The sequence below is a fragment of the Schistocerca nitens genome, chromosome 6 (genome assembly GCF_023898315.1).
Source record: "Schistocerca nitens isolate TAMUIC-IGC-003100 chromosome 6, iqSchNite1.1, whole genome shotgun sequence".
NCBI lineage: Eukaryota > Metazoa > Arthropoda > Insecta > Orthoptera > Acrididae > Schistocerca > Schistocerca nitens.
The window spans coordinates 334,320,156-334,338,712 of record NC_064619.1 but is presented as its reverse complement, the minus strand read 5'-3'; the positions used below and the strand labels follow the sequence as shown (position 1 = coordinate 334,338,712).

The 18,557-nt window shown below is 43.0% G+C and overlaps 1 protein-coding gene across 2 annotated transcripts in view; it reads left to right on the top strand.

The window, feature by feature from the left end:
* The window catches only part of LOC126262767 (COBW domain-containing protein 1-like), a 566,092-nt gene that overhangs the window by 433,113 nt on the left and 114,422 nt on the right, over positions 1-18,557 (top strand). For both annotated transcript variants that reach the window (XM_049959581.1, XM_049959580.1), the window contains 2 exons: positions 3,044-3,101; positions 8,963-9,079. In XM_049959581.1, coding sequence (XP_049815538.1) covers positions 3,044-3,101; positions 8,963-9,079 — 175 coding nt within the window. The remainder of the gene's footprint in view (positions 1-3,043; positions 3,102-8,962; positions 9,080-18,557) is intronic.

The following is an 18,557-nucleotide window of genomic DNA, read 5'->3' as shown; positions in this document are numbered from 1 at the left end:
TTCGCAGGGAACCAAAGTTTTAGAGCCAGACAGAATCACATAAGGGCCGATCTAGAGGCGAACATACATCGTGAGAAAACCACATTACATAAAGAGTAGTGAGCTTAAAGCATTGAAGGTGCATCATAGATGAGTTTTGTTATTTGGGCATCAAAAAACTGATGATGGCTGAAGTAGAGAGGATATAAAATTTAGACTAGCAATGACAAGAAAAGTGTTTCTGAAGAAAAGAGATTTGCTACCATCGAATATACATTCACGCGCTACGAAGTTTTTCCTGAAATTTTTTGTATGGAGTGTAGGCGTGTATGGAAGTGAAATATGGACGGTAAACAATTCAGACAATAAGAGAAGAGAAGCTTAAGAAATGTTGTGCTACAGATGCGTAAGAGTAGGTGCCTAGATCACGTAACTAATGAGGAAACACTGAATAGAATTTGGGAGAAAAGAAATTTGTGGCACAGCTTGACTAGAAGACACATTCCGAGGCGTCAAGGTATCACCAATTTCGTGTTGGAGGGAAGTGTGGGGGTAAAACTTGTAGAGGGAGAGCAAGAGATCCTGCGGATTCAGCAGGATGTAAGTCGGCGTAGTTATTCGAAGAAGAAGAAGCTTTCGCGGAATAGAGTAGCATCGAGAACTGCATCAAACCAATCTTCGGACTGTAGATCACAACAACTACTACTATTGACGACGGTACGGTCACTCTGTCAGCCAGAATTTGTCAGACATCTTCATTCACAGAAGGGTCGCTGGAGTATATATCTCTGCCGCCTTTATGGAATTTCCTCGACCACAAATTGCCACGTACACACATGTTGTTGTTGTGGTCTTCAGTCCTGAGACTGGTTTGATGCAGCTCACCATGCTACTCTATCCTGTGCAAGCTTCTTCATCTCCCAGTACCTACTGCAACCTACATCCTTCTGAATCTGCTTAGTGTATTCATCTCTTGGTCTCCCTCTACGATTTTTACCCTCCACGCTGCCCTCCAATGCTAAATTTGTGATCCCTTGATGCCTCAAAACATGTCCTACCAAGCGATCCCTTCTTCTAGTCAAGTTGTGCCACAAACTTCTCTTCTTCCCAATCCTATTCAATACCTCCTCATTAGTTACGTGATCTACCCACCTTATCTTCAGCATTCTTCTGTAGCACCACATTTCGAAAGCTTCTATTCTCTTCTTGTCCAAACTATTTATCGTCCATGTTTCACTTCCATACATGGCTACACTCGATACAAATACTTTCAGAAACGACTTCCTGACACTTAAATCTATACTCGATGTTAACAAATTTCTCTTCTTCAGAAACGATTTCCTTGCCATTGCCAGTCTACATTTTATATCCTCTCTACTTCGACCATCATCAGTTATTTTACTCCCTAAATAGCAAAACTCCTTTACTACTTTAAGTGTCTCATTTCCTAATCTAATTCACTCAGCATCACCCGATTTAATTTGACTACATTCCATTATCCTCGTTTTGCTTTTGTTGATGTTCATCTTATATCCTCCTTTCAAGACACTGTCCATTTTGTTCAACTGCTCTTCCAAGTCCTTTGCTGTCTCTGACAGAATTACAATGTCATCGGCGAACCTCAAAGTTTTTACTTCTTCTCCATGAATTGTAATACCTACTCCGAATTTTTCTTTTGTTTCCTTTACTGCTTGCTCAATATACAGATTGAATAACATCGGGGAGAGGCTACAACCCTGTCTCACTCCTTTCCCAACCACTGCTTCCCTTTCATGCCCCTCGACTCTTATAACTGCCCTCTGGTTTCTGTACAAATTGTAAATAGCCTTTCGCTCCTTGTATTTTACCCCTGTCACCTTCAGAATTTGAAAGAGAGTATTCCAGTTAACGTTTTCAAAAGCTTTCTCTAAGTCTACAAATGCTAGAAAGGTAGGTTTGCCTTTTCTTAATCTTTCTTCTAAGATAAGTCGTAAGGTTAGTATTGCCTCACGTGTTCCAACATTTCTACGGAATCCAAACTGATCTTCCCCGAGGTCCGCTCCTACCAGTTTTTCCATTCGTCTGTAAAGAATTCGCGTTAGTATTTTGCAGCTGTGACTTATTAAACTGATAGTTCGGTAATTTTCACATCTGTCAACACCTGCTTTCTTTGGGATTGGAATTATTATATTCTTCTTGAAGTCTGTGGGTATTTCGCCTGTCTCATACATCTTGCTCACCAGATGGTAGAGTTTTGTCATGACTGGCTCTCCCAAGGCCATCAGTAGTTCTAATGGAATGTTGTCTACTCCCGGGGCCTTGTTTCGACTCAGGTCTTTCAGTGCTCTGTCAAACTCTTCACGCAGTATCTTATGTCCCATTTCATCTTCATCTACATCCTCTTCCATTTCCATAATATTGTCCTCAAGTACATCGCCCTTGTATAAACCCTCTATATACTCCTTCCACCTTTCTGCCTTCCCTTCTTTGCTTAGAACTGGGTTGCCATCTGAGCTCTTGATATTCATACAAGTACACATATACCTGCCGGTATGTAAGGCGGACGGAAGCCCCAAACCGTGAGTCTGTCCGATCACTCCAGTGTTTTTACAGCCGAAATATTACGAACGTACAAAATATGATTATGGCTGTATTCTCGTAATTCGGTGGATCGGTTTTGTGCGAGTATTCCTGTTTTCGACCCATGTCCTTCGTTTTAGATAAATCTTTGGTAGCAACGAGCGGTTGTATTAACGGTAGTAATGTAGGGATTGAAATATTTTGCTCCCGATCATTGTTGATTCGTTTGACGACTTTTTTACTTTGTTTACAATTGGTTATCACGAGGTTGCTACGCTCTTTTTTTTTTTAAAAAAAAGTTAGACTGATTTTTTTCAGTTTCAACGTATTGCTGCTTAAAGTTCTCAAAGTATGTCGGAGAGTACTCGCTACGGATGCCACTGTTAAGTACTTTTGTATCGCTTCATCCTTTTAACATTAAGAGAGTTTTTGAAGACACAACATGGCTTTAAAATTGTAAACTGAAGATATCTACTAATTATAGCGTTGGTAAACTGTGTTGCAGGTTGCGAGAAGTCGCTGAAACTGTGGAGCGATTCAGCAAAATTCCCCACATCAACCAGGTCTGTACTGAAGTTTTATCATTAAATTATAGACTGTATTATCTGAATTCTCTCCAGAATCAACTAAGTATTTTTTACAGTTATCTGACGTATAATTTACTTAGTGATATTTACTTGTTGTACCATGCCCATCAAAGAATTTGTTTGGGCTGTTCTCAGTTCTGTTTTTGCTTTTGAGGAATGTAAATAATGACGTAATAAGCAAGTTATGTGAGTGTTTAAATATTCATTGCTTTTTGAATGTGGTGTGCAACCACCTTTTTTTCGCGGTGTCCTCTGAGCTCTCAATATTTCTTCAGTTTCGCTCCGCCGATAAGTGCTTGTTTGTTTATGCAGTAACTATTAAAGTAAGGTTACTAATACTGTGCTAATAAGGTAATAAAAGTGTTCTATTTATTAAACCCCGCCCCCCCGTAAATGTACAGTAAAAGACAGTTAAGCATCACTTTTTAACGAAAGAATATAGTACTTCTGACTGGAAATGTCATAGCGACCTAAAACTACTCTACGCGGATTTGGAGATGAATATAAAACTTAGACGAAGAAGAAATGTCGTCGGAGAACTTTCAGAGGGAATCACTACCAACATACAACACCGGTTCTGTAGGCTCGAAACGTATCATATAAAAACCATAACCATATAAAAGATTAGCTCAGGTTTTACGAAATGATCTCTCGGGTTTTCTCGACGTGATTGATGCCATAAAATAGCACCCAATGTATTTTGCTTCCTTCGGTTTACATAGAAAGTCATCTGGAAAGAAAGAAGCAAATGAGTTGTCGCCGAGCAGTGCCTCGACTAGTATGAAATGAAAATATTATTATTATTATTATTATTCTCGTGTCAGAAACATACATGAAACACAGTTTATACAATTGTTGACAGATCAACACAGTGCATACAATTTTTACCAAAATTTGGCCGCTTCCAGTGCATTTTCCGTTGCCTGGTGAAACTCATATTCTGTGCATGTGGCTGGACGCAATCGACATATGTTCAATAGTCTGTCCTTCCCCACAGTCAAATGGGTTTTGTTTTCTTCAGTGTATCCCCATCTTGCCAGGTTAACCCGTGATCTGCCCACTACAGACCTCAGCCTATTCAGGGACTTCAGATTGTCCAATCTCATCATGATCAGGAGGTAGACATTCTCAAAATCTTTCACAACCAGGAGGATGGGAGGTTCTCAGCACTCCATAGTTACAGGCTGGGTCCTTCAAAATGGTTCAAATGGCTCTGAGCACTATGGGACTCAACTGCTGAGGTCATTAGTCCCCTAGAACTTAGAACTAGTTAAACCTAACTAACCTAAGGACATCACAAACATCCATGCCCGGGGCAGGATTCGAACCTGCGACCGTAGCGGTCTTGCGGTTCCAGGCTGCAGCGCCTTTAACCGCACGGCCACTTCGGCCGGCGCTGGGTCCTTCATCAGTAGTTGTTAGTTTCTCCGATGTTCTAAGGAAACTTTTCCTTGATCTTAGTCGTTGTGAGTAGGATTGTTGCCCATGCATGGGATGCAGTTTTTTTCCCCTTCTCCATTGTCGTTCTTTCCCTGATTGCTGCTATATCTCTTCGAACAGGAGATGGTGCAATTCCTGGAAGCTGGTAGAACCATTCGACTGGAGTTGATTACAAGCAGCCTGTTATAATTGTGCATGTGTAGTTTAGCGCAATATCCACCTTTTTGGCGTGTGTTACTTACACCAAACAGAACAGGCATACTCTGCAGCTGGGCAGAATAATGCCATTGCAGAAGTTTGGATAGTTTGGGCTTGACTGCCCCACTGTAATCCGGCCAGTTCTCTCGGTAGATTGTTCCCTGGTGGAGAATTTTGATTTGAAATTCGTGCAGTGTTTTTTGAAAATTAGAGATCTGTCAAGTGTTATTCCCAGGTATTTTGGAGTGTCACACTGTTCCAATTTAACCCCTGACCATTCTATCTTTAACTTGAGGGTGTTTTCCCTCTTTATCTGGGGGAAAGCGCACACTTGTGTCTCTGATGTGTTTGATTTGAGCTGGTTTATTCTGTAGAGTTTTGATAGATCTTCACGAGCACTCTTTAGGGTGATTTCTATTGAATCGAAGTTGTGCTATGAGTTGCCAGTGCTAGATCATCAGCATACAAGAAAATCCTGTAGTTGGGGACTAGGGGTTGGTCGTTAGTCTACATATTAAACAGAAATGGAGCCAACACACTTCCCTGGGGAAGGCCGTTTTTCTGCAGCCTCCATCGGCTAGGCCGTCCTTAGAGGTAAATGGATCATCTTCGGTTCTGCAGAAGAATGGTGACGAACCTGGTGAGGCTGAAATCCTTAGTTAGCTTGTAGACCATATTTAATAGTAACTGGTGGTTGATGGTGACTTACGCCACTGTCAAGTCCATAAATACCACTCCTGTCAACTTACAGACTTCAAAAACATCTTCTGTGAACTGTGTAAGACCGAGTAATTGTCCTGTGAAGCTTTTACCAGGGTGGAATCCAACTTTCTGAGGTACAAGAAAGGGATCAATAACATGTAAGAAACGGTTTAAAATCATTCTCTCTGGAAATTTGTAAAGGTGACCCAGTAGTGCGATTGGTCTAAAATTCTTTGGACTGTTTGGCATATATATGAAAATACGATGAGACCAGTATCGTGGTGCAAAAGCCAAGCTTCTTGGACAGCGTAATTAAGCAATCTATGGAAATAAATATTTCGGAAAACGTTATATAAACAGGTTTCCAGTTAAACACAGTTTGTGCTCGAGCACACAATTTGTTAAGATCTCGTCAACAGTCACATACACCAGAGCTGAGAATCTCTGAGAAAATGAGCGTTTGAGGGAGTATCAGTAAGGCTTCTGAAAAACAAAGGAGCATTAAAGGGCGTAGTGGTCGTCGAGAGTCGAACTCAAGCTATAAATATCGGCGTGAGATGAACAATAATTCACAATTTGGTTGAAGTCCAGGCGGCGAGTGCACGTCACAGCAAAACTCACAGCACGTGATGAAGACAGCTGGATCGGTTTTAGAAATATTGTGCATAAAATGGAAACAAGAACTCAGCAGAACACCCAGACGCACACCATTAAGGTTCTATGAGTTGGGTCCCCGCGTTTGTAGACACAGCTGGAACTCTTTCATTTAATGGAGCAACATACCTAATTGCCCACGAGGGCAGTCACAGATGAAATAATTGCTTTGATCCTTTCTGCCACAGTTACCCAAACATCCCAAATCCCACTAGAGCTGATAAATACACTAGGACCTATTGTCAGACCACTCTGGGATCTGTCTTAAACAGGCCTCATCCGTCTGTGGTGTGTCACATCTGCAGTATCTGATCAGTACTGAGTGAGTGTCTAGTGTGTCACATGTGGTGTAGGTGGCACAGTTCAGCCATCAAAAACTTCTTGTATGGGAATGGACGCACTAATCACATAATACCTGACCAGAATCGCCGTTAATATTGTCATTCAAGCAACGGGAGTGGTGCATTATTCTGTCAGTTGATGCAGATGGACCCTTGATACAAAGGAGTAGATAACATTATTTTTTAAAGTCTCGCAAATAATGCTCGCCGCTCAATTACTCCGAATAAATACGTGCTCCACGAAAGCAGTACTGTTTTGAGAAGTCTTGTAGTACACATCTGAGCAGTCAGAATGAAGTATGATTCCAAACTGGCGCATGTTAAGCGCCTTTGTCAGAACTAAAATTTTTAACCTTGTGCGATGTATTTGTAACAGTTTCCAGTTCCTCAGCATCTCAGACATTTGGTGTCAGCTGAAAAACTGACGTCCTATTGTTGCGTATAGAATTCGTGGATGTTGCAGTTTCGTCGGCAGTGACGTATTTGGAAATATGGATATTCCTACGATGATGGCTTGAGATTTGTTCGACACTGCTCGACTTCCAATAATAGCACACAGAGAAAATGATAAGTGAACACATCTGGAGACGTGACACAGGAAATGATCGATACCATATGTACTTTGGACACGGATAGTGGGAGGTTATATTCGAATACTGAGAAAAATAAGGGTAAGATGTAGGGAAAGACGGGAAGTATACAGTATATACAAGAGCCAGGAGCAAACAATAAGAGTGGAAGACTAAGAACGAAATGCTGGGATTAAAAAGGATGTAAGACAGGGTGTAGTTCATTCGCTTCTACTGTTCACTCTGTACATTGAAGAAGCAATAAAGGAAATAAAAGAAAGGTCTAAGAGTGAGATTAAAATTCAGGGGGAAAGAAAGTGAATGATTAGCTTCGCTGATGAGATTGCTACCCTGAGTGAAAGTGAAGAAGAATTACATGATCTCAAGGAAGGCATCAAAAGCAAACAAGCACTGGTTCAAATGGTTCAAATGGCTCTGAGCACTATGGGACTTAACATCTAAGGTCATCAGTCCCCTAGAACTTAGATCTACTTAAACCTAACTAACCTAAGGACATCACACAACACCCAGCCATCACGAGGCAGAGAAAATCCCTGACCCCGCCGGGAATCGAACCCGGGAACCCGGGCGTGGGAAGCGAGAACGCTACCGCACGACCACGAGATGCGGGCCAAGCACTGGTAAAGAGGGCATTCATGGCCAATAGAAGTCTACTAGTATCAAACGTGGACCTTAATTTGAGGAAGAAATTTCGGAGAATGTACGTTTGAAGTACAGCATTGCATGGTAGTGAAACATGGACTGTGGGGAAACCGGAACAGAAGAGAATCTAAGGATTTAAGATATGTTTCCGAGAAGAATGTTGAAAATTAGGTTAGAATCGATGACGAAAGAAATATATGGGAAACACTGCCAATAAGGAGGGGCAGGATGATAGTACATCTGTTAGGACATCAAGGAATAACTTCCGTGGCACCAGAGAGGGCTGTAGAAGGTATAAACTGTAGGGGAAGGCCGGCCGCTGGTGGCCGAGCGGTTCTGGCGCTACAGTCTGGAACCGCGCGACCGCTACGGTCGCAGGTTCGAATCCTGCCTCGGGCATGGATGTGTGTGTTGTCCTTAGGTTAGTTAGGTTTAAGTAGTTCTAAGTTCTAGGGGACTTATGACCTCAGCTGTTGAGTCCCATAGTGCTAAGAGCCATTTTTGTAGGGGAAGCTGTAATAGGTACCCTGAGATGAAAAAGTTGGCACAGGAGGGGAATTCATGGCGGGCTGCATCAAACCAGTCAGAAGACTGATGAATCAAAAAAAAAAAAAGTCGGAAGTAAAGACAGTGTGTAAGGCACCATTCTGTGGACAGAATAGGAACATGTGAAGAGCATGATACCACTGAGACTATGGCAACTGAACGAGTGAACTGTTGTGTCGTAAGTCGTAGTAGCGTAGTTAATACATGCCTGAACGGAGTGGACATAGCGATTCACGCAATTAAATTACTATCTCAGAGGTCGTGTTGTGTGGTCCTTTGAGATACTGAGTAGTCCTATCGAAGAATTTCCCATTATGTTTGGCGTGTTTGCCAGTTATCTATACGTGGTGATTTCGATGATTCAAAAGAAAAATTATACAACCTTATCTTGAACGATAGCTCCAAACAGATTCACCCGTGAATCTCCACATTAGATGAACAGCCATTGCTTATGAGACAACGACTACAACACAGACTGGTTCCATTGTTGTATTAAGAGAGTTTGGTAGTAGATGGAGGAAGCGTTTGTTAAAAGCTAAACCTCAAACAACGGTGCCGCTTGTCATACTTTCATCGAGGACGTAGACATTTGTGTAACGAAAACAGCAACTTATTTCCGCTTTACCTAATTTAAGAACACTAATTTAGAAAGATCCCGTCTTATAAAAGAATGTAATTATGGAAAGATGCAACAAGTGATTACACAAGTTTAATTTGCTTCCAGTCTGTCCGTACCCTGACGCTGGAGTTCCCCATTACCTTGGAACGTTCCGCGCTGGATGCGTTCGTACAAGCTCTTCTGTGGGAGAAGGCTACTGGTGCAGACATCATCAGAATGAAGGTAAGCACCGGGTCCTCGAAAATCCTCCTTACAAGAATGAGAGACAACCTAAGCACCACTACAGGCAGGAGGAAGATCTTTCGTCTCCTGTCGTTTCTTCCACTACAGCTGCCATTTGTCTTTAAAACTCCTATCGCCTACTATTTGTCAAACCTGTGTAGGTTTCGTGATTTCACATAGATTCCAGAATACCCAAGCCGGCCGGTGTGGCCGTGCGGTTCTAGGCGCTTCAGTCTGGAACTGCATGACCGCTACGGTCGCAGGTTCGAATCCTGCCTCGGGCATGGATGTGTGTGATGTCCTTAGGTTAGTTAGGTTTAAGCAGTTCTAAGTTCTAGGGGACTGATGACTTCAGATGTTAAGTCCTATAGTGCTCAGAGCCATTTGAACCATTTGAACCAGAATACCCAAACACAACAGACGTTAAGCTCTGAGAAACATACACACTGATCAGCCAGAACATTATGACCATCTACCTTACAGCCAGTATGCCCTCCTTTGGCACGGATAACGGGGGCGTCGCGTCGTGGCGTGGAAGCAATGAGGTCTTGGTAGGTCACTGGAGGGAGTTGACACCACATCTGCACACTCAAGTCACGTAAATCTCGTAAATTCTGGAGAAGGGGGTGATGAGTGACGACACGTTCCATTACACCCCAGATGTATTCGATCGGGTTCAGATCTGGCGAGCTGGGTGGCCTGCACATGCATTGGAACTCGCCACTGTGTTCCTCGAGCCAACACACTCTTGTCCTTGTGACATGGCGCATTATCTTCTTGATAAATGTCACTGCCGTCGGGAAACATGATCGTCATGAAGGGGTGTATGTGTTCTGCAATCAGTGTACGATACTCTTAGGCGTCGTAGCGCCTTGCGCGAGCTCCATTGTACCAAAAGATGCCCACATGAATGTTCCACAGAGCATGCAGGAGCCGCCGCCAACTTGTCTCCGTCTCGCAGTACAGGTGTCAAGGAGCTGTTCCCCTGAAAGACGACGGATTCGCGCCCTCCCATCGGCATGATGAGGACTGTAGTGGGATGCAACGCTGTGCCTCTGCGCCAACATCCACTGCCGATGGTCACGTGCCCTTGTCAGTTGTAGTTGTTGATGTCGTGATTGGCACAAGCATGAGTCGTCGGCTTCGGTGGTCCATAGTTAGGAATGTTCGGGGCACTGTGTATTCAAACACAGTTTCACTCTTGTGTTAGTTCCGCAACAGTTCACGGCCTGACCTGTTTTACCAGTGCCCAGCCTACGACGTCCGACATCTGTAATGAGGGGTGGCCACCCAACCCCATAACGTCTGGACGTAGTTTCATCTTGGTTTCGCCACGTGTTGAAGACATTTACCACAGCACTTCTCAAACGCCCGACAACTCGTGCAGTTTCCGAAATCCTCGCGCGTCTAGGCCATCAGAATCTGCCCTCGGTCAAACTCAGATAGATCGCGCGCCGTTCCCCTTCTACACATGGACAGCACGCTCACTGATACTACACGCACCGTGCGTGTGTCTGACTAGCAGTCATTCCTCGTCAGGTGACGCTGCTATCGCCGGGACTGGTTTACATCGACAGTAGGTCGGTGGTCATAATGTTCTTTTCGACCAGTAGGGATGTTTATGTGGTAGTGTATACTCTGTGATCTTTTGTGAAATGTTTTTATTCCTCAGTGTAGCACTTCTTGTTCATCTTTTACTGATCTTCAAGGGAAGAGGTTGTAAGGGAAAAAAAGCTCTGTCCATCCCAAAGACTGCCGCTGGGGAAGGAGCGGGCGTTTACGTGCACCGCCTCCCTCATGCAGTGGTGGCACTACACATACGTTGTGTGCTTCAAAAAATGGTTCAAATGGCTCTGAGCACTATGGGACTTAACATCTATGGTCATCAGTCCCCTAGAACTTAGAACTACTTAAACCTAACTAACCTAAGGACAGCACACAACACCCAGTCATCACGAGGCAGAGAAAATCCCTGACCCCGCCGGGAATCGAACCCGGGAACCCGGGCGCGGGAAGCGAGAACGCTACCGCACGACCATGAGCTGCGGACTGTGTGCTTCATTCCAGATATCTAAAATAATGGAAAGTACACGTTATTCACCATATACTGTGACTTTTTGTTCCACAGAAGTTATAGGTAGCACCTGCGATTCAGCAGTTTGTAATAAATACACACACCTACATCCCAATACGACAGTCACTATCTGATGGCTGCTACAGTATTTAGGGTGAAAGTTGTCTGACATAAAATACTAGAAGCCAAATGGTTTCCAACGACTGGACAACGAGAACAAGGAAGCGCAGCGGTCATGGAAAGTTGTATAAATAGTAAATGTTACATTGTTGATTTGTGATACGCAAAAATTTTCAGCCATTGCGGGATTTGGACCTGGACACGTGCCCTACACGGAATGGAGCTAGAGGAAAGTGTAAGGTTAAAGGCAGTTCGCGATACGTTCACGAATGCCTCAATCAGAAAGAGCGCTGCCCGTGAAAAGTATTAATTCTGGATTGGGGATGTAGGTTGGTTGATATTGGCAGTTGAGCGACTATCCTTTATCCGCTACAATATGTGATGAGAACTTCGCTTCAGTGCCAGTGACGACTCCCGTTCGTCAGTTCACACATGAGCACTGTTGTGCTGGCCGAAGAAACACTCGTCTGCGCTGTGGTGGGTTCTGAGATTGGCTTCTGGAGGAGGCCGAGTGGATACAACACACACACAATGTATTATATCACTTTATTATAATTTCAACAGGATGAAATACTTAATTTTAAACAGTCCATGTCCACAGGACTGTCTGTGCATTTTTGTTAATGTCACTGAACAGTAACGTGTCACTTGATATAGTACAGAATAATAGCCTCTTCTGTCAATGTTCGATTGACTATAAACTTTGTTACTTAGCTCTGTCTAATACAATGCCGCACGGGGTAGCCGCGTGGTTTGGGGCATACTGTCACAGTTCGCACGGCTGCCCCCGTCGGAGGTTCGAGTCCTCCCTCGGGCATGGGTACGTGTGTCGTCCTTAAGCGTAAGTTAGATTAAGTAGTGCGTAAGCTTAGAGACCGATGACCTCAGCAGTTTGGTCCCATTAGATCTTACCACAAATTTCCAAATTGTAGTACAACTCTCGCGCTGCTGGCTCTTTAATAAGACGATGCAGCCGTCTTCGGCGATGACTGAAGAGTAGAGTGAGCGGCACTCCCTTCTCTTGTAAGGTCGTCCGCACACGGAGTGACTGAAGGCGAAAGCAACGGGCAGGCGATCTACTTCGGCAACTGGCTGCCTACAGTTCCACACAGGGAGCGACACAGAAATGAGCAATTGCAGTTGCCGTGTGCGAGCGTACAGGAGAGGGAGTATTGTTTGTCCTCTTAACATATTATGGTTACACTCGGCACGTCGAGCACAGATTCAAACTCAAAGAAAGATGTGGTTCTCTATTGTTACTACACACAGATAAGAAGAAGAAGAAAATTCTATATCATCCGTACTCCGAAAGATATATTAACTGCAGCGCTTATAGAAAGCCCTGATGCTCAAATCGTTATAGGTACTGAAAGATGGCCAAAGCCGGAGATAAGTTCAGCCGAAATTTTTTGTGGATGAACCAACGGTGTTCAGAAAGGATACGCTAAACACAGTTGGCGGTGGTGTGTTTGTTGCTTTTAAACGTAGTTTATCGTATGACGAAACAGAAGTAAGTAATTCCTTTGAGTTGGTATCGACAGGGGTCATTCTCGGCAACCGAAATAAAATAATAATTGTATCCTTTTACCAACTTCCCAACTCAAGAACTGAGATGATACTACTGCGGAAAGACTCAAAGAAAACTTTAGTCTGATTTCAAACATGTCCCCGACTCATACAATGGTAGTTGTTGGTGACTTAAATTTACTTTCCATACATTGGCGAAAATACATGTTTAAATCCGGAGGTACGCATTAAATATCAACCAAAATTGTGCTACAAGCATTCTCCGAAAATTATTTCGAGCAGTTTGTTCATGATTCCACGCGAATAGTAAACGGTTTGGAAAACATACTTCACCAACTTAGCTGCAAATAATCCTCAGCTAACAAAGAGCATCAAAACGGATAAAAGGATTAATGAGTACAGGGTTGTCGTGGCGAGACTGAATACCACAACTCCCAAATCCTCCAAAAATAACCGAAAAATATATTTATTAAAAAAAGCAGATAAAAATTCTCTTGGCGCCTTTCTGAGAGACAATCTTCACTCCTTTCAAATTAGGGATTAATGAGTACAGGGTTGTCGTAAAGAGACTGAATACCACAACTCCCAAACCTCCAAAAATAAACGAAAAATATATTTATTAAATAAAGCAGATAAAAATTGTCTTGACGCCTTTCTGAGAGACAATCTTCACTCCTTTCAAATTAGCATTGTAAGTGTTGACTAGATGTCGCTTGAATTCAAAGTAATAGTATCGACAGCAGCTGAGAGATTTATATCAAATAAATTAACAAACGACGGGGGCTGATCCTGCCCCGTACACAAAACAGGTCAGAACGTTGTTGCAAAGACAACGAAAAAATCATGCAAAATTTAAACGAACGCAAAATCCCCAAAATTAGCGATCTTTTACAGAAGCTCGAAATTGCGAGATACTTCTAATAGTTTCCACAACGAAACCTTGTCTCGAAACCTGGCACAAAATCCAAAGAGATTCTGGTCGTAAGTAAAGTATGCTAACCGCAAGACACAACAATGCCTTCTTCGTGCGATGGCATGGAAATGCTATCGATGACAGTGCTGCTAGAGTAGAGTTGTTAAGCACAGCCTTTCCGAAATTCCTCCATCACAGAAGAGGAAGTAAATATTCCAGAATTCGAATCAAGAACAGCTACCAACATGAAGAACTGTGAAGTACATACCCTCGGAGGAGTGAAGCAACTTAAATCAATAAAAGCAAGGTTCCGGTCCATGCTGTATACCAATTAGGTATTAACAGTCATATAGAACCGTACATATAGAACCGTACATATAGAACCGTACCTAAAGACCGGAAAGTTGCACAGGTTACACCACTCATCTAGAAAGGCAACAGGAACAATCCACTAAATTACAGGCCAATATCATTAACGTCGATATGCAGCAGGATTTTGGAACATATATTGTGTTGGATCATTATGAATTACCTCGAAGAGAACGGTCTACTGATACAGTCAAAACGGATCTAGAAAATACCGTTCTTTTGAAACACAACTAGCTCTTTACTCGCACGAAATGTTGAGTACTATCGACAAGGGATTTTCGAGATACCAGAAAGCGTTCGACACCGTACCTAACAAGCGGCTTGTAATCAAATTGCGTGTTCATGGAATATCGTGTCAGTTATGCGTGGATTCGTGATTTCTTGTCAGAGAGGTCACAGTTCCTAGTCAGAGAGGTCGCAGTTCTTAGTAACTGACGAAAAGTCATGGAGTAAAACAGAAGTGATTTCTGGCGTTTGCCAAAGTAGTGTCGTAGGCCCTCTGCTGTTCCTTATCTATATAAACAGTTTAGGAGACAATCCGAGCAGCAGTTTTTGGTTGTTTGGATATGAAGTTGTCGTTTACTGCGTAGTAAAGTCATTAGAAGATCAGAACAAACTGCAAACGATTTAGAAAATATATCTGAATTGGTAGCCGACACTAAATAATGAAAAGTGTGAGGTCGTCACTTGAGTACTAAAATGAATCCGTTAAACTTAGGTTACAAGATAAATCAGTCAAATCTAAATGCTGTAAATTTTGCTACATACCTAGGAATTACAATTACGAACAACTTGAATTGCAAAGAAAGCATAGAAAATGTTGTGGGGAAGGCGAACAAAAGATTGCGTTTTATACACGGAATACTTAGAACGTGATGACTGGGTGTTGTGTGCCGTCCTTAGGTTAGTTAGGTTTAAGTAGTTCTAAGTTCTAGGGGACTGATCACCATAGATGTTAAGACCCATAGTGCTCAGAGCCATTTGAACCATTTTGAATACTTAGAAGGTGCAACAGATCTACTAAAGGGACTGTCTACATTACACGTGTCCGTCCTCTTTCGGAGTACTCCTGTGCTGCGTGGGATCTTTATCACATAGGATTAATGAAGTACATCGGGAAAGCGCAAAAAAGGGTAGCACGTTTTGTATCATCGAAAAATAGGAGAGAGAGTGTGACGGATATGCTACAGAATTTGGGGTGAACAAAGGCGTTTCTCGTTGCGACGGGATCTTCTCAAGAAAATTCAATCGCCAACTTTCTCCTCCGAATACGAAAATATTTTGCTGACGCCGAGCTACATACGGAGAAACGATCGTCATTATAAAATAAGGGAAATTAGAGCTCGCACGGAAAGATGCAGATGTTAGTTGTTTCCGCTCGCTGTTCGGGAGTGGAATATGGTAATAGAGAATTCTTGCGAAGGTGGTTCGATGAACACTATGCTAAGCACTTACGAGTGATTTGCAGGGTATCCATGTAGATGTAAATATAGATTTGTTGTAGATGCAAGCTGTATGTATGAGCCAAGGAGCTGTAACAGACACATTCGAAATTCATACGTCTTTGTGGAACGACTGAAAACAGTGCTACAGTGATTTGGCGCAGTTGATTTCTTCCACCATAACTCATCGTTACTTTTATTTTGACAACCAAAATATCTTGAAATTTATATACCGGTACACGGAAATGTGATGGTTGTTTGTGCTCGTTAAATGATTTGTCTTTGAACGCCATTGTATTTATAAGTACTGGAGATTTGTGGCCTTTCACTGTTCCACGGTTACACTTGACAACGTAATTTGACAGAACGACAAAGGCTGATAGCCACACGAAATTACTTACGATTTCTTGTACATTTACTTCCATTGACGTTACGGTACTTTTATTTTAAACGTTAGATGTACTGTACCTCTCCTGACCAAGAGAAGTCTACGGATATCAAACATAGGCCTTAATTTGAGGGAGAAATTTCTGGGAGTCTACGTTAGCAGCACAGCATTGTATGGTAATGAAACATGGATTCTGGGAAAACCGGAAGAAAAAGAATAGAAGCATTTAAGATGTGGTGCTACAGAAGGATGTTGAAAATTAGGTGGACTAATGAGGTAAGGGATGAGGAGGTTCTCCTCAGAATCGGCGAGGAAAGGTATGTATGGAAAACACTGACAAGAAAAAGTGGCAGGATGATAGGACATCTGTTAAGACATAACGGAGTGAATTACAAGGTACTAGATGGAGCTGTCGAGTGAACTGTAAATGAATACAGAGATTGGAATACATCCAGTAAATAACAGATGATGTGAGTTGAAATTGCTGCTCTGAGCTGAAGAGGTTGTTAGCACAGGAGAGAAATTCGTGGCAGGTCGCATTAAACCTTTCAGAAGACTGAAGAGAAACAAAAGGTGTACTATACTATATAGGTCATATGGAATCCTTTTCCGTCTTCGCACCTCCCTTTTTCTGTCAAATGTATTCTACAGTAGCCTAGGAGCTTGTAGTTGTATAAAATGGGATGTTTTTCGAGTTACTGTGCAAAGCTAACCTAATGTTCATAACCTGCTCGTTCATCTTCAAATTAAACCAATACAGAGCTGTGTTGGAGGACGACGCAACTCAGTTCGCTTGGCAGCGCGGGTGCCGAGTCACTGGCAACTGATGGGCAACACATTGCAAGCGGTTGACGAGGGAGTTACTCTGCAGTTGCGTCGTCTGCCGAGTGCTGTTTAACTACATACTAAGTGATTCGCTGCAGACCCATTACAAACTCCCGTCGACAACGAGGTGCTTTTGAGTCGCTCCGTGTGCGGAGCACGTAAGTCTTGGAAACTCTTGAGAGCATGTCTACGCCGACTTCTGTCATTCATCGTTGCATCTGGCAGCGACTGTGCTTAATTGTAGTTTCATGGTGAGCTAGCAACTTTGTCATGGTGCCTCGTTCTTCGAATGACGCCACAAGAAGCAGGACTATTTCTATCCTGTTGGTGGCAGAAATTGTTCTTGTAACTGCATTAGTTTCTGAATAAGCAGAATATTGGGATTGCTGTTCTTCTGCGTGGTATCATGGCGGACTGACACAGCTGCAACCTTTCCGCTGCCGGCGTAAACTAGTATCGCACGATACCCAACTTCATTGATGGGTTACGTCATTTTCTTTTGGCTCTTCTAGCGGCGGGCTACGATTCTATGACGTGGGGAAAGCAATGTGTACCAGAACTGTGGATATGTCTCTGCAAACAAACAAAAAGGTCATAGTTGAAACGTTATGATCTCGTGCTGTATGTAAATTTGACGATCTGCTGTCGGTGTGCGATGCGAGAGGACAATAGATTAACATCTGCAACATAATGACACAAATAACATATTACAGTGGAAGCGATATTACTCCTGTATTCGTGCATTTTAATGTTTCGATGAATTTGAAGAGTAGAGAGTGGGAGCGTGAGATATTTCGTAACAATGGTTTTAATGTGGCACAGTAGCAATCAAAGTTCTCTTTAGGAAATCGTTCGAATTATGCACCGAGGTGGCAAAATTCATGGGATAGCGATATGTACATATACAGATGGCGGTAGTATCACGTACACAAGGTATTAAAGGGCTGCACGTTGTTGGAGCTGACATTTGTGCGCAGGTGGTTCATGTTAAAAGGTTTCCGGCTTGATTATGGCCGCACGACTGGAATTAACAGACTTTCAGTGCGGAATGCTATGTGGCGCTAGACGCATGGAACATTCCATCATAGAGATCACCAGTGAATTCACTATTCCGAGATTCACAGTGTCAAGAGTGTCCCGAGAATACCAAATTTCAGGCATTACCTATCACCACGTACAACGCAGTGGCCGCTGGCATTCACTTAACGACCGAGAGCAGCGGCATTTGCGTAGAGTTGTCAGTGCTAACAGACAAGTAACACTGCGTGAAATAACCGCAGAAATCAATGTGGACGTACGACGAACGTATTCATTAGTACAGTGCATCGAAATTTGGCGTTAATAGGCTATGGCTGCAGATGTCCAACGTGAGTGCCTCTGCTGACAGCGCGACATCGTCTGCAAAGCATCTCCTGGGCTCGTGCTATATAGGTTTGACCCTAGACGACTGGAAAACCGTAGCCTGGTCAGATGAGTCCTGATTTCAGTTGATAAGAACTGGTGGTAGGGTTTGAGTGTGACACAGACCCCAGGAAGCCATGTGCCCAGGTTGTCAACAAGGCACTGTGAAAGCTGGTGGTGGCTCCATAATGGTGTGGCCTCTGTTTACACGGAATGGACTTTGCCACATGTTCCAAGAGAACTAATCATTGACTGGAAATGGTTATGATTGGCTGCATGGAGACCATCTGCAGCCATTCATGGACTTCATGATCCCAAACAACGATGTTATGTCACAGTTGTTTGCGATTGGTTTGAAGAACATTCTGGATTTTACGAGCGAATGATTTGGCCACCCAGATCACCCTACATGAATCACA